This window comes from Bombina bombina, chromosome 1 (assembly GCF_027579735.1).
Source record: "Bombina bombina isolate aBomBom1 chromosome 1, aBomBom1.pri, whole genome shotgun sequence".
Taxonomy (NCBI): Eukaryota; Metazoa; Chordata; class Amphibia; order Anura; family Bombinatoridae; genus Bombina; species Bombina bombina.
Genome location: NC_069499.1, coordinates 296,039,499 through 296,062,457, shown reverse-complemented (window position 1 = coordinate 296,062,457; position 22,959 = coordinate 296,039,499). Strand labels below are relative to the sequence as shown.

Genomic DNA, 22,959 nt, shown 5'->3' with positions numbered 1-22,959 from the left:
TAGGGACTCTTATAGATTCTGTAGAGATGAAGATTTACCTGACGGAGTCCAGGTTATCAAAAATCCTAATTGCTTGCCGTGTCCTTCATTCCATTCCAAGCCCATCAGCAGCTCAGTGCATGGAAGTAATCAGCTTAATGGTCGCGGCAATGGACATAGTGCCATTTGCGTGCCTGCATCTCAGACCGCTGCAATTATGCATGCTGAGTCAGTGGAATGGGGATTACTCAGATCTGTCCCCTTTACTAAATCTGGACCAGGAGACCAGAGATTCTCTTCTCTGGTGGTTTTCTCGGATTCATCTGTCCAAGGGAATGACTTTTCGCAGACCAGATTGGACGATTGTAACAACAGATGCCAACCATCTAGGCTGGGGCGCAGTCTGGAATTCCCTGAAGGCTCAGGGATCGTGGACTCAGGAGGAGAAACTCCTTCCAATAAGCATTCTGGAATTAAGAGCGATATTCAATGCTCTTCTAGCTTGGCCTCAGTTAGCAACACTGAGGTTCCTCAGATTTCAGTCGGACAACATCACGACTGTGGCTTACATCAATCATCAAGGGGGAACCAGGAGTTCCCTAGCGATGTTAGAAGTCTCAAAGATAATTCGCTGGGCAGAATCTCACTCTTGCCATCTGTCAGCGATCTACATCCCAGGCGTGGAGAACTGGGAGGCGGACTTTCTAAGCCGCCAGACCTTTCACCCGGGGGAGTGGGAACTTCACCCGGAGGTATTTGCTCAACTGATTCTTCGTTGGGGCGAACCGGAACTGGATCTCATGGCTTCTCGCCAGAACGCCAAGCTTCCTTGTTACGGATCCGGGTCCAGGGACCCGGGAGCGGTGCTGGTAGATGCACTAGCAGCCCCTTGGGTTTTCAACATGGCTTATGTGTTCCCACCGTTTCCGTTGCTGCCTCGTCTGAGTGCCAGGATCAAACAGGAGAGAGCATCGGTGATTCTGATAGCGCCTGCGTGGCCACGCAGGACCTGGTATGCAGACCTAGTGGACATGTCGTCCTGTCCACCATGGTCTTTGCCTCTGAGGCAGGACCTTCTACTTCAGGGTCCTTTCAACCATCCAAGCCTAATTTCTCTGAGGCTGACTGCATGGAGATTGAACGCTTGATTCTATCAAAGCGTGGTTTCTCGGAGTCGGTTATTGATACATTGATACAGGCTCGGAAACCGGTTACCAGAAAAATTTACCATAAGATATGGCGTAAATATTTACATTGGTGTGAATCCAAGAGTTACTCATGGAGTAAGGTTAGGATTCCTAGGATATTGTCTTTTCTACAAGAGGGTTTAGAAAAGGGTTTATCCGCTAGTTCGTTAAAGGGACAGATTTCTGCTCTGTCTATTCTTTTTCACAAACGTCTGGCAGAGAACCCAGACGTCCAGGCTTTTTGTCAGGCTTTGGCTAGGATTAAGCCTGTGTTTAAAACTGTTGCTCCCCCGTGGTTCTTAAAGTTCTTCAGGGTGTTCCGTTTGAACCCCTTCATTCCATTGATATTAAGCTTTTATCTTGGAAAGTTCTGTTTTTGATGGCTATTTCCTCGGCTCGGAGAGTCTAGTTATCTGCCTTACATTGTGACTCTCCTTATCTGATTTTTCATTCAGACAAGATAGTTTTGCGTACTAAACCTGGGTTTTTACCTAAGGTTGTTTCTAATAGGAATATCAATCAGGAGATTGTTGTTCCATCATTATGTCCTAACCCTTCTTCAAAGAAGGAACGTCTTTTGCATAATCTGGACGTAGTCCGTGCCCTGAAGTTCTAATTACAGGCAACTAAGGATTTTCGGCAAACTTCTTCTCTGTTTGTCGTTTATTCTGGACAGAGGAGAGGTCAAAAGGCTTCGGCCACCTCTCTCTCTTTTTGGCTTCGTAGCATAATACGTTTAGCCTATGAGACTGCTGGACAGCAGCCCCCTGAAAGAATTACAGCTCATTCCACTAGAGCTGTGGCTTCCACCTGGGCCTTTAAGAATGAGGCCTCTGTTGAACAGATTTGCAAGGCTGCAACTTGGTCTTCACTTCATACCTTTTCAAAATTTGACACTTTTGCTTCTTCGGAGGCTGTTTTTGGGAGAAAGGTTCTACAGGCAGTGGTTCCTTCTGTTTAAAGTTCCTGCCTTGTCCCTCCCATCATCCGTGTACTTTAGCTTTGGTATTGGTATCCCATAAGTAATGGATGACCCGTGGACTGAACACACTTAACAAGAGAAAACATAATTTATGCTTACCTGATAAATTTTTTTCTCTTGTAGTGTGTTCAGTCCACGGCCCGCCCTGTCTTTTTTTGAGGCAGTTCTAAATTTTTATTAAAACTCCAGTCACCACTGCACCCTATAGTTTCTCCTTTCTCGTCTTGTTTCGGTCGAATGACTGGATATGACATGTGAGGGGTGGAGCTATATAGCAGCTCTGCTTGGGTGATCCTCTTGCAACTTCCTGTTGGGAAGGAGAATATATCCCATAAGTAATGGATGACCCGTGGACTGAACACACTACAAGAGAAATAAATTTATCAGGTAAGCATAAATTATGTTTTATATATATATATATATATATATATATATATATATATACATCTCTAAAGATGGATAGGTATGTACATATATATATGTCTATATATGTGTACATATGTTTTTATGTATTTATATGTGTATATATGTATTTACAAACATATATACACATATAAATATATAAATACATATACAGTATAGACATATATAGAAGTTCACTGGAGCCCTTTGCCGTTAAGTAGATGAAAACATGTTAAAACATATTTATGCAATAGTCATATTTAATAAAGGTTTTAACTATGTATTTACTGTACATATTTTACATTCCAATGTTCTGCACATAGGGAAATATGTTTTATGTATTTATAAAAAGATATATACAAGAAAAAGAAATATACACATATACATATATATATACAGTGGGTATTGAAAAGAATCACCCCCCTTAAAAATAATCACATTTTGTTTCTTTGTAGCCTGAAATAAAGACACAGTTTTTGTTTATCCAGTTGTAATTACTCAGTGCAACTTATAACATCCAAGTGAAAGATATAACAACATGTCAGGCAAAAATAAACACAATTCAAAAACAGAATAACTGAGTTGGAAAAAGGATCACCCCCTCCTAAAATGACTTGTAAACTCAATCAGGTGTAGCTAATCACCTCAACGGCATACGCAAAGCCATTTGACATTCAGCTGTGGGCATATTGATAAGCTCAGTAGGAAAAGAGCTTTCCTGGAGCATCTCAGTCCCTGGTAGTGTAACTGAAGCAAACAATCAGCTATGGGTGTCAAGGCACAGTCAAAAGATCTCCGGATAATGATGTGGACAGGCACAAGAAATTATCAAAGGCTTTGTAAATGTCTAGAAGCACAGTGAAGTCTATTATTAAGAAGTGGAAGGTATTTCGTACAACACAGACCCTCTCTGGTTCAGGACGTCGCTCCAAACTAGATGAAAGAGCCAGGAGGAAACTGGTCAGAGAGGCTACCAAGAGGTCCACAGCAACTCTGAAGCAGTTGCAGGAATTGTGAGTCATTGTGTGCATGTGACAACAATATCACAAATTCTCCACAAATGTGGCTTGTATGGGAGGGTGGCAAGAAAAAAGCCACTCATCAAGAAAGGCTACATGCAGTCACAACTGTTCTTTGCCATAACACACCTAGGAGATTCTGAAGCCACATGGAAAAAGGTGTTATGGTCAGATGAGACTAAAATTACATTATTTGGCCTCCAACAACAAACAATATGTCTGGAGGAAATCCAATACAGCTCACCATCCAAATAAAACCATACCTACAGTAAAGCATGGAGGTGGTAATATCCTGTTATGAGGGTGTTTCTCTGCAGCAGGCACTGGAACACTTGTCAGTATAGAAGCAATAATGGATGGGGCAAAATGCCATCAAATTCTTGAGGAAAATCTGCTGCCCTCTGCCAGGAAGTTGTCAATTAGAAGAAGGTTTACCTTCCAACATGACAATGACCCAAAGCACACAGCAAAAATGACCACACAGTGGTTGAATGAGAAAAATGTGAATGTCCTTGCATGGCCTTGTCAGACTAAAACCCCATTGAATATCTGTGGCATGACTTGAAGACTGCAGTCCACAAACGGTCACCATCAAATGTAACGGAACTGGAGCAGTTCTGCAAAGAAGAGTGGGCAAATATTGCATAGTCTAGATGTGCAAAGTTAGTAGAGACATATCTCAACAGACTAAAGGCTGTAATTAAAGCAAAAGGCGATTCAACAAAATACTGACACAAGGGTGTGATCCTTTTTCCAACTCAGTGATTATGTTTTTGAATTGTCTTTATTTTTGCCTGACATGTTGGTGTTATAGCTTTCACTTGGATGTTGTAAGTTGCACTGAGTAATTTCAACTGGATAAACAAAAACTGTATCTGTCTTTATTTCAGGTTGCAAAGCAACAAAATTTGATTATTTTCAAGGAGGTGATTCTTTTCAATACCCACTGTAGGTATAGATATAGAGGCCCATTTATCATATGTTTGTCAGACCTGATCCGACAGTGCGGATCAGGTCCGACAGACATCGCTGAATGCGGAGAGCAATACGCTCTCCGTATTCAGCATTGCACCAGCAGCTCACAAGAGCTGCTGGTGCAACGCCGCCCCCTGCAGACTCGCGGCCAATCGGCCACCAGCAGGAGGGTGTCAACCCGATCGTACTCGATCGGGTTGAATTCCGGCGATTCCTGTCCGCCTCATCGGACAAGGTTATGGAGCAGCGGCCTTTAGACCGCTGCTTCATAACTGGTGTTTCTGGCGAGCCTGCAGAAACACGGGGCCTCAAGCACCATTCGGAGCTTGATAGTTAGGCCCCATATATTGTACCAAAAAAATCAAATATGTGTAGAAATATATATTTATGAATATATAGAACATGTTCTGTTATGTGCAGAACATAGGAGTGTAAAATATCAATGTTTTCATGTCGGGTTAGCGCAAATGAGAATATACGATCGTGTTTGCACAAGAGTGTGGTGTAACTTGCGCTCCACTCGTAATCTACCTGAAATGTTTTTGTGACATGGGATTCAGGAAACAAAATAGGCTGGGAACTAGTGCTAAAAAAATAAATATTTCTTAGTTTTTTCCAGGAAATTATTATCAACCATTGTATTATGTAATCCTTTCACTCTTTTCAGCAATTCTGCACTGAAACATCTCTGCCAGATAAGAAGCTATAGCTTACATGTACTATTTTGCCAATTATATAAATCTGACACACACTGTTGCATCTTACTTTCCAGTTACCAGAAGGTGGGCTCCTGAAAAGGAGTCTTTTATGGATGCAGTGCAATCATTCTCTGGCAGGGGGCTGGAAGGCTTGCCAGTGTAATCAAAGTCCTTATGTGGGTTTCCTTCACTTTACTTGAATTTCTATAATTAAAAAAATAACCTAACATATATCTCTAACAGATATCTGATCTTTCCTTAATTTCACAGGTTCTCTGAAGTATTTGGGATATAGAGATCACTCTTTCTTGTTTTGTTATAGGTTACAGCTCCACTGCTTATCATACGATTTGCTGTTCCTAACCTCATTATTCATAGATACAATTTTCCTGGAGAAAAGCTTTAAATATGTCTGTTGTCTAATCAGATTCCTGTTTTGTTCTTTCTCTTCTAGACTCTGGATGGAAGCTCCTATAGGGGCTCTCAGTTAAATTCTGTTACCGATGGGTATGTAAATGAAGGACTCACACTCTCACCACCCCCAAGAAACCATGAAGAGGAGCAAAAAGCCAAAGCACTTAGAGGAAGGATGTAAGTAACCTGAACAGACCAATTTTTCACCATATGTGCTCTTTTCCCCATATAACTTATTTCAACAGCTCTTTATATTACTTCACATAAGCCTACTCTACAACCCCACTGAAACTCCATTGTTCCATTTTTATGTATCCTTACAACTCACCCTTTCCTCCCCTTACATCATCTAACAATAACTTATTGTATTGGCTCATATAACCTCTTTCTTCTGTTATGTGTGATCAGTCCACGGGTCATCATTACTTCTGGGATATAACTCCTCCCCAACAGGAAATGCAAGAGGATTCACCCAGCAGAGCTGCATATAGCTCCTCCCCTCTACGTCAGTCCCAGTCATTCTCTTGCACCCAACGACTAGATAGGATGTGTGAGAGGACTATGGTGATTATACTTAGTTTTTATGACTTCAATCAAAAGTTTGTTATTTTAAAATAGCACCGGAGCGTGTTATTACTTCTCTGGCAGAGTTTGAGGAAGAATCTGACAGAGATTTTTTACTATGATTTTAACCGGAGTCGTTAAGATCATATTGCTGTTCTCGACCATCTGAGGGAGGTAAAGGCTTCAGATCAGGGGACAGCGGGCAGATGAATCTGCATTGAGGTATGTGGCAGTTTTTATTTTCTGAATGGAATTGATGAGAAAAGCCTGCCATACCGTTAAAATGACATGTATGTATACACTTCAGTATTCTGGGGATGGTATTTCACCGGAACTACTGTGTTAAAGGTCACTAATCCTTTTAATAACTATTCTCATGTTAAACGTTTTTGCTGGAATGTAGAATCGTTTACATTGCTGAGGTACTGTGTGAATAAATATTTGGGCATTATTTTCCACTTGGCAGTTTTTTGCTTTAATTGTGACAGTTTCGTTTCTCTTCACTGCTGTGTGGGAGAGGGAGGGGCCGTTTTTGGCGCTCTTTGCTACGCATCAAAAAATTCCAGTCAGCTACTTTTATATTTCCTGCATGATCCGGTTCATCTCTGACAGATCTCAGGGGTCTTCAAACTTCTTTGAAGGGAGGTAAATTCTCTCAGCAGAGCTGTGAGAATTCTTATAGTGACTGTGTATAAAAAACGTTGTTTTGTTTTCTTATGTACAAATTTAATTAGTGTTGTTTTTTACTAATGGGAACAAACCTTTGCTAAAAGTTGTGTTGTTTTAAAGTTTGATGCAATAACTGTTTTTCAGTTCATTATTTCAACTGTCATTTAATCGTTAGTACCTCTTTGAGGCACAGTGCGTTTTTTTGCTAAAAAAGATTATAACCAAGTTGTAAGTTTTTTTGCTAGTGTGTTAAACATGTCTGACTCAGAGGAAGATATCTGTGTCATTTGTTCCAATGCCAAGGTGGAGCCCAATAGAAATTTATGTACTAACTGTATTGATGCTACTTTAAATAAAAGTCAATCTGTACAATGTGAACAAATTTCACCAAACAGCGAGGGGAGAGTTATGCCGACTAACTCGCCTCACGCGACAGTACCTGCATCTCCCGCCCGGGAGGTGCGTGATATTTTGGCGCCTAGTACATCTGGGCGGCCATTACAGATAACATTACAAGATATGGCTACTGTTATGACTGAAGTTTTGTCTAAATTACCTGAACTAAGAGGCAAGCGTGATCACTCTGGGGTGAGAACAGAGTGCGCTGACAATGCTAGGGCCATGTCTGATACTGCGTCACAGCTCGCAGAGCATGAGGACGGAGAGCTTCATTCTGTGGGTGACGGTTCTGATCCAAACAGATTGGACTCAGATATTTCAAATTTTAAATTTAAATTGGAGAACCTCCGCGTATTACTAGGGGAGGTCTTAGCAGCTCTCAACGATTGTAACACCGTTGCAATACCAGAGAAACTGTGTAGGTTGGATAAATACTTTGCGGTACCGGCGAGTACTGACGTTTTTCCTATACCTAAGAGACTAACTGAAATTGTTACTAAGGAGTGGGATAGACCCGGTGTGCCGTTCTCACCCCCTCCAATATTTAGAAAGATGTTTCCAATAGACGCCACCACTCGGGACTTATGGCAAACGGTCCCCAAGGTGGAGGGAGCAGTTTCTACTTTAGCTAAGCGTACCACTATCCCGGTGGAGGATAGCTGTGCTTTCTCAGATCCAATGGATAAAAAATTAGAGGGTTACCTTAAGAAAATGTTTGTTCAACAAGGTTTTATATTACAACCCCTTGCATGTATCGCGCCGATTACGGCTGCGGCAGCATTTTGGATTGAGTCGCTTGAAGAGAACCTTAGTTCCTCTACGCTAGACGACATTACGGACAGGCTTAGAGTCCTTAAACTAGCTAATTCTTTCATTTCGGAGGCCGTAGTACATTTAACCAAACTTACGGCTAAGAACTCAGGATTCGCCATACAGGCACGCAGAGCACTGTGGCTAAAATCCTGGTCAGCTGATGTTACTTCTAAGTCCAAATTACTTAATATACCTTTCAAGGGGCAGTCCTTATTCGGGCCCGGTTTGAAAGAAATTATCGCTGACATTACGGGAGGTAAGGGCCACGCCCTACCTCAAGACAAGGCCAAAGCTAAGGCTAGACAGTCTAATTTTCGTCCCTTTCGGAATTTCAAAACAGGAGCAGCATCAACCTCCACTGCACCAAAACAGGAAGGAGCTGTTGCTCGTTACAGGCAAGGCTGGAAGCCTAACCAGTCCTGGAACAAAAGCAAGCAGGCCAGGAAACCTGCTGCTGCCCCAAAGACAGCATGAACCGAGAGCCCCCGATCCGGGACCGGATCTAGTAGGGGGCAGACTCTCTCTTTTCGCCCAGGCCTGGGCAAGAGATGTTCAGGATCCCTGGGCACTAGAGATCATATCTCAGGGATACCTTCTAGACTTCAAATTATCTCCCCCAAGAGGGAGATTTCATCTGTCAAGGTTGTCAACAAACCAGATAAAGAAAGAAGCGTTTCTACGCTGCGTACAAGATCTGTTAACAATGGGAGTGATCCATCCGGTTCCGTGGTCGGAACAAGGACAAGGGTTCTACTCAAACCTGTTTGTGGTTCCCAAAAAAGAGGGAACTTTCAGGCCAATCTTAGATTTAAAGACTCTAAACAAATTCCTAAGAGTTCCATCGTTCAAAATGGAAACTATTCGGACAATCTTACCCATGATCCAAGAGGGTCAGTACATGACCACAGTGGATTTAAAGGATGCTTACCTTCACATACCGATCCACAAAGATCATCACCGGTATCTAAGGTTTGCCTTCTTAGACAGGCACTACCAGTTTGTAGCTCTTCCATTCGGATTGGCTACGGCTCCAAGAATCTTCACAAAGGTTCTGGGTGCCCTTCTAGCGGTACTAAGACCGCGAGGGATTTCGGTAGCTCCGTACCTAGACGACATTCTAATACAAGCTTCAAGCTTTCAAACTGCCAAGTCTCATACAGAGTTAGTTCTGGCATTTCTAAGGTCGCATGGATGGAAAGTGAACGAAAAGAAGAGTTCTCTCTTTCCTCTCACAAGAGTTCCATTCTTGGGGACTCTTATAGATTCTGTAGAAATGAAGATTTACCTGACAGAAGACAGGTTAACAAAACTTCAAAATGCATGCCGCGTCCTTCATTCCATTCAACACCCGTCAGTAGCTCAATGCATGGAGGTGATCGGCTTAATGGTAGCGGCAATGGACATAGTACCTTTTGCACGCCTACACCTCAGACCGCTGCAATTATGCATGCTAAGTCAGTGGAATGGGGATTACTCAGATTTGTCCCCTACTCTGAATCTGAATCAAGAGACCAGAAATTCTCTTCTATGGTGGCTTCATCGGCCACACCTGTCCAGGGGGATGCCATTCAGCAGGCCAGACTGGACAATTGTAACAACAGACGCCAGCCTACTAGGTTGGGGCGCTGTCTGGAATTCTCTGAAGGCTCAGGGACTATGGAATCAGGAGGAGAGTCTCCTTCCAATAAACATTCTGGAATTGAGAGCAGTTCTCAATGCCCTTCTGGCTTGGCCCCAGTTAATAACTCGGGGGTTCATCAGGTTTCAGTCGGACAACATCACGACTGTAGCTTACATCAACCATCAGGGAGGGACAAGAAGCTCCCTAGCAATGATGGAAGTATCAAAGATAATTCGCTGGGCAGAGTCTCACTCTTGCCACCTGTCAGCAATCCACATCCCGGGAGTGGAGAACTGGGAGGCGGATTTCTTGAGTCGCCAGACTCTTCATCCGGGGGAGTGGGAACTTCATCCGGAGGTCTTTGCCCAAATACTTCGACGTTGGGGCAAACCAGAGATAGATCTCATGGCGTCTCGCCAGAACGCCAAACTTCCTCGCTACGGGTCCAGATCCAGGGATCCGGGAGCAGTTCTGATAGATGCTTTGACAGCACCTTGGAACTTCAGGATGGCTTATGTGTTTCCACCCTTCCCGCTGCTTCCTCGATTGATTGCCAAAATCAAACAGGAGAGAGCATCAGTAATTCTAATAGCACCTGCTTGGCCACGCAGGACTTGGTATGCAGATCTAGTGGACATGTCATTCTGTCCGCCTTGGTCTCTACCTCTAAGACAGGACCTTCTGATACAGGGTCCATTCAAACATCAAAATCTAACTTCTCTGAAGCTGACTGCTTGGAAATTGAACGCTTGATTTTATCAAAACGTGGTTTTTCTGAGTCGGTTATTGATACCCTGATTCAGGCTAGGAAGCCTGTTACCAGAAGGATTTACCATAAAATATGGCGGAAATACCTATACTGGTGCGAATCCAAAGGTTACTCCTGGAGTAAGGTTAGGATCGCTAGGATATTGTCTTTTCTACAAGAAGGTTTAGAAAAGGGTTTATCAGCTAGTTCATTAAAGGGACAGATTTCAGCTCTGTCCATCTTGTTTCATAGACGTCTGTCAGAAAATCCAGACGTCCAGTCCTTTTGTCAGGCTTTAGCTAGGATCAAGCCTGTGTTTAAAGCTGTTGCTCCACCATGGAGTTTAAACTTAGTTCTTAACGTTTTACAGGGTGTTCCGTTTGAACCCCTTCATTCCATTGATATAAAAATGTTATCTTGGAAAGTTCTGTTTTTAATGGCTATTTCCTCGGCTCGAAGAGTCTCTGAGTTATCAGCCTTACATTGTGATTCCCCTTATCTGATTTTTCACTCAGACAAGGTAGTTCTGCGTACTAAACCTGGGTTCTTACCTAAGGTAGTCACTAACAGGAACATCAATCAAGAGATTGTTGTCCCATCCTTGTGTCCAAATCCTTCTTCAAAGAAGGAACGTCTTTTACACAATCTGGATGTAGTTCGTGCCCTCAAGTTCTACTTGCAGGCAACTAAAGATTTTCGCCAAACTTCTTCCTTGTTTGTCGTTTACTCTGGACAGAGGAGAGGTCAAAAAGCTTCTGCTACCTCTCTATCTTTTTGGCTTCGTAGCATAATACGTTTAGCCTATGAGACTGCTGGACAGCAGCCTCCTGAAAGAATTACAGCTCACTCCACTAGAGCTGTGGCTTCCACTTGGGCCTTTAAGAATGAGGCCTCTGTTGAACAGATTTGCAAGGCTGCAACTTGGTCTTCGCTTCATACTTTTTCCAAATTTTACAAATTTGACACTTTTGCTTCTTCGGAGGCTATTTTTGGGAGAAAGGTTCTTCAGGCAGTGGTTCCTTCTGTATAATGAGCCTGCCTATCCCTCCCGTCATCCGTGTACTTTTGCTTTGGTATTGGTATCCCAGAAGTAATGATGACCCGTGGACTGATCACACATAACAGAAGAAAACATAATTTATGCTTACCTGATAAATTCCTTTCTTCTGTTGTGTGATCAGTCCACGGCCCGCCCTGTTTTAAGGCAGGTAAATATCTTTTAAATTATACTCCAGTCACCACTTCACCCTTGGTTACTCCTTTCTCGTTGATTCTTGGTCGAATGACTGGGACTGACGTAGAGGGGAGGAGCTATATGCAGCTCTGCTGGGTGAATCCTCTTGCATTTCCTGTTGGGGAGGAGTTATATCCCAGAAGTAATGATGACCCGTGGACTGATCACACAACAGAAGAAAGGAATTTATCAGGTAAGCATAAATTATGTTTTTTCTTCAAGACTACTGCTCTGTATATCTTACAGACATCTGAACAATCTCTTAAACCTTTTAACATAAATGTTGATATTTCTTGAGATAACATCAATGGTCCCCCACTACATAAACTCTGCACCTTTGGTACTACTATTACAAATAAAAAAAAACTCTAGCAATTTTATATTTATTATTACATATAACCACTTTTATTGCATATTTTATTGCATATAACCACTTTTTATCAAGATTGCATCTCTCTATAATTCCTCCTTTTCTTCCAGCCTATAAGCATATATCAATCAGTATAACCCATCTGTTATACATTTATTTTACTATGAACCAATTCATATATACTAATGTATTGTTGGTCCTTATAATCTTTACTTATTACCTCTTATATTGCCTTATGTATCACCTTTCATTACTCATCGTATTGCCCCTATAACTCCTTCTATTGCTTTTCTCAATACCCCTTGATGTCACTTGTTCACTCATCCTATTGCTCTCCATTGCATTTATCCTTGTGTAATGTATAACAACTTCCTGTAACTGTTTTTTCCCCACAATTAAATCCTTATAACTCATTTTATTTTTCAATATACTCATTATAACTCCTCCTATTGCTTTATATAACTGTTCTCTATAAATCCTACTACTGAACCATTTAACCCCTTATGCTTTGTATAATACCCCAGGCTATAGTTTTATTTGGATAATTAAATCCAATTAGTTTTCTCCTGCAGCTTGAATTGGCTTTGCTCCAGCTGTTTTGTGCGTGAGAACAATGTAGCTTCTCATCTAGTAATAGAGCAAAATAAAAAATAACACATCCTTTGTTATCATAGTCAATAAGACATTGTGTGCTATCCTGGAACCTAGAGCCTTGTTTTGCAAATAGCCCTGGTCCCCAGAAAGCTTGAAACATTCCGACTGCCATCATAATTCTGACATCTCTAGCTCCCCATCACACGGACGCACGCACACAGACACACATACACACACTTGTACGGACACACACACAAATAAATGCACACACAATCCTGCAGCCCACTAAGCTCACAGAACACAAACATTGGTGTCACTAGTTCCCCAGCACACTCATGCTGATGTTGCTATGAATTCAGTACACTTCACTCTTTAGCCCTCTTAATACATTATGCCGTCTCTAGCCTCTCCAGACAACGCCATGTTCATCGCACACATTATTTCATTTCTAGCTTCAACTTAGTCCCCTTATCAGGAAAGTTAAATTAGAACTTTAATTCATGTCTTATGTGCCTACAGGTTTGTCCTGAATGAGCTGGTGCAGACAGAGAAAGACTATGTGAAGGATCTTGGAGTAGTAGTTGAGGTAAGAAACACATACACAAACAAACACTGAGATTACGAGTTTTGCGGTAACAGGGGTGCGTTGCTAACGAGCATTTTTTTTTTTCAACGCTCCCTTAAGACAACGCTGGTATTATGTTTTTTTTTTAAACCCGGCGTTAGCCGCAAAAAGGTGAGCGTAGAGCAAAATTTAGCATTATATTTTTAACCCCTAATCTGCCACTCCGGACACCGCCGCCACCTACATTATCCCTATGAACCCATAATCTGCTGCCCCTAACATCGCCGACACCTACATTATATTTATTAACCTCTAATCTGCCGCCCCAACATCGCCGCTACTATATAAAATTTATTAACCTCTAAACCTAAGTCTAACACCCCCTAACTTAAATAGAATTTAAATACAACGAAATTAAATTACTACAATTAAATAAATTAATCCTATTTAAAACTAAATACTTACCTATAAAATAAACCATAAAATAGCTACAATATAAACTAAGGGTTTATATCTATTTTACAGGCAACTTTGTATTTATTTTAACTAGGTACAATAGTTATTAAATAGCTACCTAGATAAAATAAGTACAAATTTACCTGTAAAATAAATCCTAACCTAAGTTACAATTACACCTAACACTACACTATAATTAAATTAATTTACTAAATTACCTACAATTAAATACAATTAAATTAAATAAACTAAAGTACAACCCCCCCACACTAAATTACAGAAAATAAAAAAATAATTACAATTTTATTAAACTAATTACACCTATTCTAATCTCCCTAACAAAATAAAAAGCCCCCCCAAAATAATAAAATTCCCTACCCTATACTAAATTACAAATAGCCCTTAAAAGGGCTTTTTGCGGGGCATTGCCCCAAAGTAATCAGCTCTTTTACCTGTAAAAAAAAATACAATACCCCCCCCCCCCACATTAAAACCCACCACCAACACTACCAACCCTACTCTAAAACCCACCCAATCCCCCCTTAATAAAACCTAACACTACCCCCTTGAAGATCACCCTACCTTGAGCCGTCTTCACCCAGCCGGTTATAAGTGGTCCTCCAGAGGGACAGAAGTCTTCATCCGATCCGGGAAGAAGAGGATCTCCAGACGGGCAGAAGTCTTCATCCAGACGGCATCTTCTATCTTCATGCATCTGGAACGGAGTGGGTCCGTCTTGAAGCTAGCCGACGTGGAGCATCCTCTTCTTCCGACGACTCCCGACGAATGAAGGTTCCTTTAAATGACGTCATCCAAGATGGTGTCCCTTGAATTCCGATTGGCTGATAGGATTCTATCAGCCAATCGGAATTAAGGTAGGAAAAATCTTATTGGCTGATGGACCTATCTAACGCCATTTATAAAATAAGGAATACCCCAAAGAAGGGAGGAAAACACCACCTGGTAAAAAGGCATCAATATTTCATAACCAAAATGGCAACCGCTAAAGAAGCAGGCCTAACAAACAGATGTATATAAAATTCATTGACAAAAACTTGAAGAATTATGCTGGCACCTCATCACATCTGCCCCACTAGACTACCTGCTAAGCCACTACACTGATGAGGGCTTTATAATCCTGGCACCCTCTGAATTAATGGGGAAGAACTTTCCAGCCACAAGTTACCAGGAAAGAGGGCCTCAAAGCCCAGCAACTACACTCGCCACGTGGCACAAACCCCCACAAGATATAGTACCATTGGAGATGTGGCGCAGCTCCTCTTTAAAAGATCTGGAGGAAAACAACTTTCTGGGTATCCAACTGCAGATGGGTATAGCGCTATATACAATGATTGGGCCACTCCAGGTGGGAAGAAATAAATTGCCAAACAAGTCTGAAAGGAGGCATGTGGCGGACTCCCACAAGGACATAACTGGATTACAAGAATTACAATTCCCACCCGTAGTCGCACCCAGATCGGATATTAGCAAACTATCTGGATACTGATCTGAGGCCCCCTACAGGATGAAAGGTAATATACAACATATTGAGATGGGTATTGAGGGATATTGATCCGGGATCTCCATTAAATTTGACGCTCACTACCAATCAACTGAAAAGGGGCCCCATTCACCTCACAAAGCTGTTCGACAACTCAAGAAAAAAGCTCCGGGGCTGACAAAGACTAAATATTCCTATATATGGATAAACGATCCAAGTTTCCCACGAACTAGCATTTACAACTTTTTCAGCCTGTTTATCTACGTTTAATCTGTTTCCTACTATGTTTTATTTCTGACTGCTATACTGAAGCACTCGTTCTCATGTTAATTATCTGTCACACTGTATACACTGAGAAGTTATTAGTACTCTATATAACGGTTCTGAATTGGATTTGCTATCTGTTACCCGATCGGCGTTGCTGTGTTTGTATCCTATGTGGGGGTTTGAGGGGGGTTCCTGGAGGGATATATATCATAATGGGTGTCATTACTATAAACCTATGGTCACTACTGCATGTAAATGCACAACAAGAAAGTCCTGTGTCTATATAATATTAGCGTTCCTGAGCAGGCTGAGACGGTAAAGTCATATAGAGATCAATGTATGTATTATAGACCTCTATTCATACTCAGGTTAAGAGAGCGTAAATTGCTTACCCTCAGTCCTTTGATGCGTGCCAGCGGTGTGAGGTGCCGGGCTAACTGGGTTTGTTGTACCTCATTGCAGAGTACCCTGGCAACGAATCCTCTTGCTGGTTTCCCAAGCTTTACCCCTCTGCCGCTATTGACACCGATCCGTCTAGCTTCAGCTTGGTGCGTGTGGAGCTTGCTTGACCTCAGTAGTGAACCGGAAGTACTTTTCAAACTCTTCCGTTCATTGGTCCTCCCCAACGCTTGCTCCAGGATTGGGCGAATATCGTCCTCAGTAACTCCGTGAAGCTATGAACTCGTGAACTCACGGTGCTGAAGATGGGGATGTCCTCTGGTTGTGCTGCACTTAGGTGGTCAGAAACACAAAGCTTCAATTCGAAAGGAAGGAGCACCAGCCAGGAGACAATGCGTAAAAATTAAATTTCTTTATTTCTTCAAAGGATAAAATAACATGCCTGTCACACAGACCATAGACAGTGGCAAAGAAGTCAGCATTAGAAGCACTAACTGACGCGTTTCGGCTGTTGCCGTAGTCGTAGCTGCTAGCCTCTAATCCTGAGTCTCAGCTTTTTAAAGGAAATATGCTGCTTCTGATTGGTTGTCAGATAATTGCTGAATTAATACCACATTCCACTGTTAACTGTATCGTGATACTAAAACCTGCCCACAAAAGAACCTGTTTGCAATTAACACAAAAGAGACAAAACTTATAAGATTGAAACAATGCAATATTATTGACAAAGTATCTGTGCCTGTGCATATTAAACCACTTTGTTCTATTGCTCCTTACGTTATATCTAGTATGCTTTGGGCTATGTTCATAAACTTTATTGATGTATTTGTATATTCAGGGGCAAAACTAGCCAGTACCTAGACGAAATTGGGTGTCACTACACCCAGCGAAATCGCTTATATACTCTAGGCACCAATTATAGACCATAAACCATATTAATGTACTCGTTTCTTTTTTAAGGGGACTAGACTCATCATTACTTAATTAGAGTGTAAAATGTAATATCACAAATCTAGTTGACAAATAGACAAGTTCATTGTTCCCCTATATGAAATAGTATAGCCTAGGTTGTATTTTTATTCTGTCAGAGCCTTGGGTATTATTGTTTAATACTAAATTACCAAAATCTTAAAGTTTGTTGTGATCACATGGTCTAGATTATAGGAATGCAATTTGAGATAGAATTTTAGAAAATTATATAAGGAACTAACCCTTAAAGGGAGACCTATAATGGATGTGAAGTTTTGGATGCATGAGGCCTAATACATGGGTGGAACTTCTCAACACTAGGTTACTGGTTAAACAATAATTGAAGCACTATATTTAGTGCTATTTTCTAATAATTTGTGAATGTAAACAAGTACCATCCCTCTTGGGCAGTTGTCAACTGATTTACTGCCAAAAATTTATCAGATTGTAGTCAGAGTTAAGCCCTCCTGGGTATCTGGTTTTCAATTTAAAAATCCAAAAAAACTCTCTTTTACCCAGGAGAGCTTCCCGATCACCCCCTCTTTCTGGAAGTGTAATTTTCTCAATACATGTCCAGCTTAGAGATTCAGAGCTTTTATTATGTCTTTGCGCAAAGTGTTGCACCAGTGGGGTGCTAGCTGTTCCTTTTTTAATGGTAGAGAGATGCTCCCTGATTCGGGACCTTATCTCTCTTGTCGTTAAACCCACATACTGTTTTTCACAGACGTGCATGTTATTAGATAGATCACATATGTAGATCTACAGTTAAGGCAAGAGAATTTTTTAAAAACCTGTCCCGTCACAGTGGATCTGAAATAATCTTCCGTATCCACTTTTGCGCATGCCACACACAATCTATTATGGCAACGGAACATGCCATGCACGGTTAGCCAGGATGATTCTATCCTCTCCGTCTGGGAAAGCTTAGTTGGTGCAATTATATTGCCAATTGTTTTCCCTCTCTTATACGCAAATTTGCAATTTGCCGCTGTAAAGTTAGCTAGCGCATCATCAGCCCTTAAGAGTGGGATGTGTTTCCTTATGATTTTACAAATTTCATTATATTGCTCGGAATAATCCGTAATAAACATAATGTTGTCTTGACCCTCCATTTGTGTTTTAGGTCCCAACATTTTTTTGGGCATCAGCAAATCTGCTCTTTCCAAACCTTCTACTGTGTTAAAGGCTTCCTTAATTGTTTTATTATCATAGCCCCTTTCTTTCAAGCGCTTGGACAGTCCTGTGGCCTGTTGTTTGTAGGTTTTTGGGTCTGAACAGTTTCTTTTCAGACGAGTAAATTGGCCCATGGCCACTCCCTTAAAGACACTCCTGGGATGGTTACTTCTGGCATGTAGTAGTGTATTACCAGAAATTGGTTTTCTGTATGCATTTGTTACTACCGTTTCGCCATGCCTCCCTGATAAAGTCATGTCCAGATAATTGATCTGTTCCCCATTCCATTCATGGGTAAAGCACAAGTTCAGATTATTTGAATTCAGATAATCCAAAAATGATTCATCCTGGTCACCATACCAGATGATCAGCAGATCATCGATGAACCTTTTATACAGCACAATACTTGAGCCGAAGGGGTTTCCACCTCCATAAATATGGCACTGCTCCCACCAACCCATATATAGGTTGGCATAAGACGGGGCAAATTTAGCCCCCATCGCAGTGCCACACGTCTGGAGGTAGAACACCCCTCGAACTCAAAGTAATTGTGCTGTAGTAGGAATTTAGTCACCCTTATGTTGAACTCACAAAAGTCCGGATTGCCTCCATAGTACTTCCTCATGTAGAAGGCTATTGCCTGAATGCCCATTTCATGGGGTATGGAGGAATACAATTATTTTACATCTATTGTTAGCCATTTGTATTCTTTAATCCAGACTGTGTTTGAAACCAGGTTCAAAATGTGAGTTGAATCCTTTACATAGCTCCACAAATCCATAACCATTGGCTGCAGAATTGAGTCCAGCCATTCAGACAGGTGTTCAGTAAGGGACCCTATACCACTTACAATGGGTCTACCTGTTACATTGGTTATGGATTTGTGGACTTTGGGGAGATGGTTGAAAACTGGAGTGACTGGGTTGTCAACCAATAGATAATCACATGTATCAGTATCTAGGAAGCCAGCATGTTCCCCGTCATCTACCAAGTCTTTTAGTTTTTTCTTAAAAATTCTGGTAGGATCACCCTCCAGGCTCTTGTAATTACAAGGGTCTTGGAGTTGTCTAAGTGCTTCACTCACAAAGGCTGCTCGGTCCATAACAACAACCGAGCCTCCCTTATCGGCAGCCCTTATGACCAGATCTCGATTTTTGTTCAAGTCTTCCAACACCTGCCTTTCCTTAAAGGATAGGTTGTATTTTGGTTTGTTCATTTTGTAATGCAGACTTGTTAGATCAGATTCTACTCTTTTCTGAAAATTTTCTATGATGGGGCCCCTGCTGTGTATGGGGTAAAAAGTAGATTTGCTCTTTAGTTTGGGATAAGGCAATAGTTCTGTATGAACTGGTATCTCCCCATCACCCATCAGGGATTCAAGCGTGGACAATCCACACAAATCCTGGAAATCTAGATTCTCTAGTCCCATGCTGTTAGTCCCACCCATATTAGGATTCCCTGCAGTGTCAGTTGTATCTGTACTGTTTGAAAAATGTTTTTTGAGAGTTACCTTTCTAATGAACCTATTTACATCAAGTAGTGTGTGAAAAAGGTTAAATGAATTAGTCGGTACAAAATTTAGACCCATGCTTAGTACTTTTATTTCAATATTACTTAGTTCATGGGAAGTGTATAACCTCCCTTTTGGATGCCTATTGTGTCTCCCCCCCCCCCCCTCCGGGTCTTGAGGGGGGGGGCATGGAAAAAACCTGATTCAGTTCAATTTGTTCTTTTTGATTTGGCGATTCCCCTACTCGTGTCGTTACTCCCTGGGAAATATATCTAGAGGTCTTTAGTGGTTTCTTTAAAATAGATACTAGTGGGGCTGTACTCTATGTTGGTATAGCAACTCGTGGTTGCTCCTGTGGGAGTTGTACTGTATGTGGATCTGTCCAAGATGTACCAATTAACCTTTGTTGTAATTGTGTAGTAGTTTGCATGTAAACTTAGCAAAATACAACCCTCCTGGCTAACGGCCGAAGCCGCAGGAGTTACAAATACAAAGAATGACCATACTTAGTGAATACCATAATATGCAATCCTTATATATAGCATTGTGATATAGCTTTTATTGTGAAGAAAATATTTACACACAACTCACCTATAGGTTGAATGAGAAACTGTGCTTCCATCGTTCAAATATTACTGTTTATCTTAACAAGGTTTATACTGTTTATGGGGTAGTTCTTTGAATCCTTGAAAGGGACTCACAAGTCCAAAAAAACTTTCATGATTCAAATAGGGCATGTAATTTTAAACAACTTTCCAATTTACTTTTATCACCAATTTTGCTTTGTTCTCTAGGTATTCTTAGTTGAAAGCTAAACCTAGGAGTTTCATATGATAATTTCTTAGACCTTGAAGGCCACCTCTAATCTGAATGCAATTTGACAGTTTTTCGCCACTAGAGGGCGTTGGTTCATGTGTTTTATATAGAAAACATTGAGTTCATGCACGTGAAGTTACCTAGGAGTGAGCACTAATTGGCTAAAATGCAAGTTTGTCAAAAGAACTCAAATATGTGGGCAGTTTGCAGAGGCTTAGATACAAGGTGATCACAGAGTTAAAACATGTATTATTATAACTGTTGGTTATGCAAAACTGGCATGCCAGGTCACAGCGACAGTGGTTTTCATATTATGGGATGAACACATCAAGTGGAATAACAATACAATACCTAGAATGATACATTTGTTATCAGAAAATACATAGAGGCCCAGTAATTTTTCATAAAGTATAGCACATGTGTAATCTACAAGCGTAAGCACAGAATATTATTGTAACATGGACTAATCCATGCAATGAGGAATGTGTCAGAATTAGTTGTTTATTATCTCACATTGTACCTGCGCTTCCTAGTTTTTAATTTTAATTCAATAACACACACCATAACAAGCCACCCAACACAACGCGGAACAAAACAATAAAAATAAACTCACTAAACTAAACAGGTAGACAAAACCAAAAAACACAGGTCAGTCATTTGTGCAGACCTATTGCCAGTCATAATGTCCGTAATTTATATCTCATGCATATGGGACGATTTGCCAGAGCTCAGATTATAAGATAGGGGCTATGTATTAATATATGGTAAAGCTCTGGGATAAACTTAAAATGGTTCATTAGCGGGGAGGCTACCAGAGATCCTATATAAAGGTGATCATACGGGGGATCCTATTCCTCAGAAATTTTTAATAAAATTGGCTCCCTCAAATCTGATCATGAGTTTAATTATCTTATAGGCCTACCAACTAGTTAAGTATGGGCAGACTAAAAATCTTGTCATTCACTTTGTCTAGTTAAGATTTATACTCCCTCAGAGAAGAAATACATTTAGGAGTGTTACCATCTGCCCTAAGATTCACTGAAGGAGTCAGCTACACGGCCAAAATTGCCCGTCAGTAGGGAGGTTAATGTCTGATAAGTTTGCAGGTCGATTATGAGGCAGAGATCCGCTATTAAGTGGTTGTGGATATGTTAGAGTCAGCTGAGCAGGTCTGGTACAGCTCCTCTACCGGGAATGGCTGAATACTGACACGGTAGTGCAAAGTGGATTAGGGTGTATATAGAACAACCGTCTGCCTCTACCCAACAAGAACACTGTGGGTAAAGAACTCTACAGGTCACTAGCTGAAGACCTTGTATATACAGTTACCTAGGTATGGTAATGCAATAGATAACACACACCACAGCAAGCCACACAACACAAAACAAAACAATAAAATACAACTTGTTAAACTAAACATGCAAACCAAACCCAGCAACACAGATGAGGCAGTTATGCAGATAGATTGGCAGTCTTAATGTCACTAATTTATATTTCACATGTAGGAATTGATTTGCCAGTGTTTAAATTATAAGACAGGAACTATATGATAATATATGGTAAAGCTCTGGGGTAAACTCAAAATGTATCAAGGATCCTACATAAAGATAGTCATAAAGGGGAACATATTCCTCAGCAAATTTCAAATATAGGATTAACTCTCTCATAAATCTAATCATGAGTTTAGTTGACTTGTAGACATACAAACTAATTAAATATGGGCAGGCTAAGTAGTGCGTTATTCACTTTATCTAGCTAGGATTTATACACCCTCAGAAAAGATATATGTTTAGGAGTGTTAACGTCTGTCCTAAGACACACTGAAGGAGTCAGCAACATGGCAGAAATTGGTGTAAAGTGTAGTAGGGTATATATAGAGCAGCTGTCTGCCCCTATCCATCAATAACACAGTTTGTAAGTAAAGGACTGTACATGTTACCAGTTGATGACCATATATATACAATGACATATGTGTTGCAGTACTATAGAACAAGATAGGCAGCTTCGATCAAAAGGAGTAGAACAAACTATATAAAGCAGAGCAAATTAAAAACAATAGTGCATTTGATATGGCAAGGCGAGTGCGTCCATTATTTCAGGCATGATATTTTTGAGTCCATATATGCTGGAGAAAATACTTTGCTTATCTAAAGAAGAACCGGGGACATATATTTAGACAAATATAGTGGCGGAAACCAAACAGTCCCCTATAGTGCTTTCCACGTATTCTTTTAGCCTATGCCTGCTACTGGCTGAGTGTAGGACGGTTGCACAGCCCTTGCAAAGTGTAGGGAAGTCAAGGCTAAAGTCACTAATCCAGAGCAGAGCTGCCAATAATCACCACGGTGTGAGGCCAGGAGCGGCTGATGTAGTGTGTCCCTGAGCAACGCACCGGTGGCTTTCACATGGGTGCAGGTTTCGTCTCTGCTCGTCTGCAAAGACGTGCGTATGGCATTGTTCCCGTAACAGGATTCCGGTGTGTGCCCAGGATCTGATCCTCCGCCATCAGAGGGAAGTAGTAGAGGAGTGCCATAGCGCTCAGTATTATCGCCGGTCACAGCCTTCACCCCGCGTGAGTCAGAGGCCACAGTCTGTGGTGGGGTAGTGTTGACAGGGCGCCAGTATCTGTTTCCGC

At 41.2% G+C, this 22,959-nt stretch overlaps 1 protein-coding gene across 3 annotated transcripts in view; it reads left to right on the top strand.

Annotated features, from left to right (window-relative positions):
• Positions 1–22,959, top strand: part of KALRN (kalirin RhoGEF kinase) — a 731,621-nt gene that overhangs the window by 479,326 nt on the left and 229,336 nt on the right. For all 3 annotated transcript variants that reach the window (XM_053698064.1, XM_053698061.1, XM_053698062.1), the window contains 2 exons: positions 5,697–5,833; positions 13,188–13,254. In XM_053698064.1, coding sequence (XP_053554039.1) covers positions 5,697–5,833; positions 13,188–13,254 — 204 coding nt within the window. The remainder of the gene's footprint in view (positions 1–5,696; positions 5,834–13,187; positions 13,255–22,959) is intronic.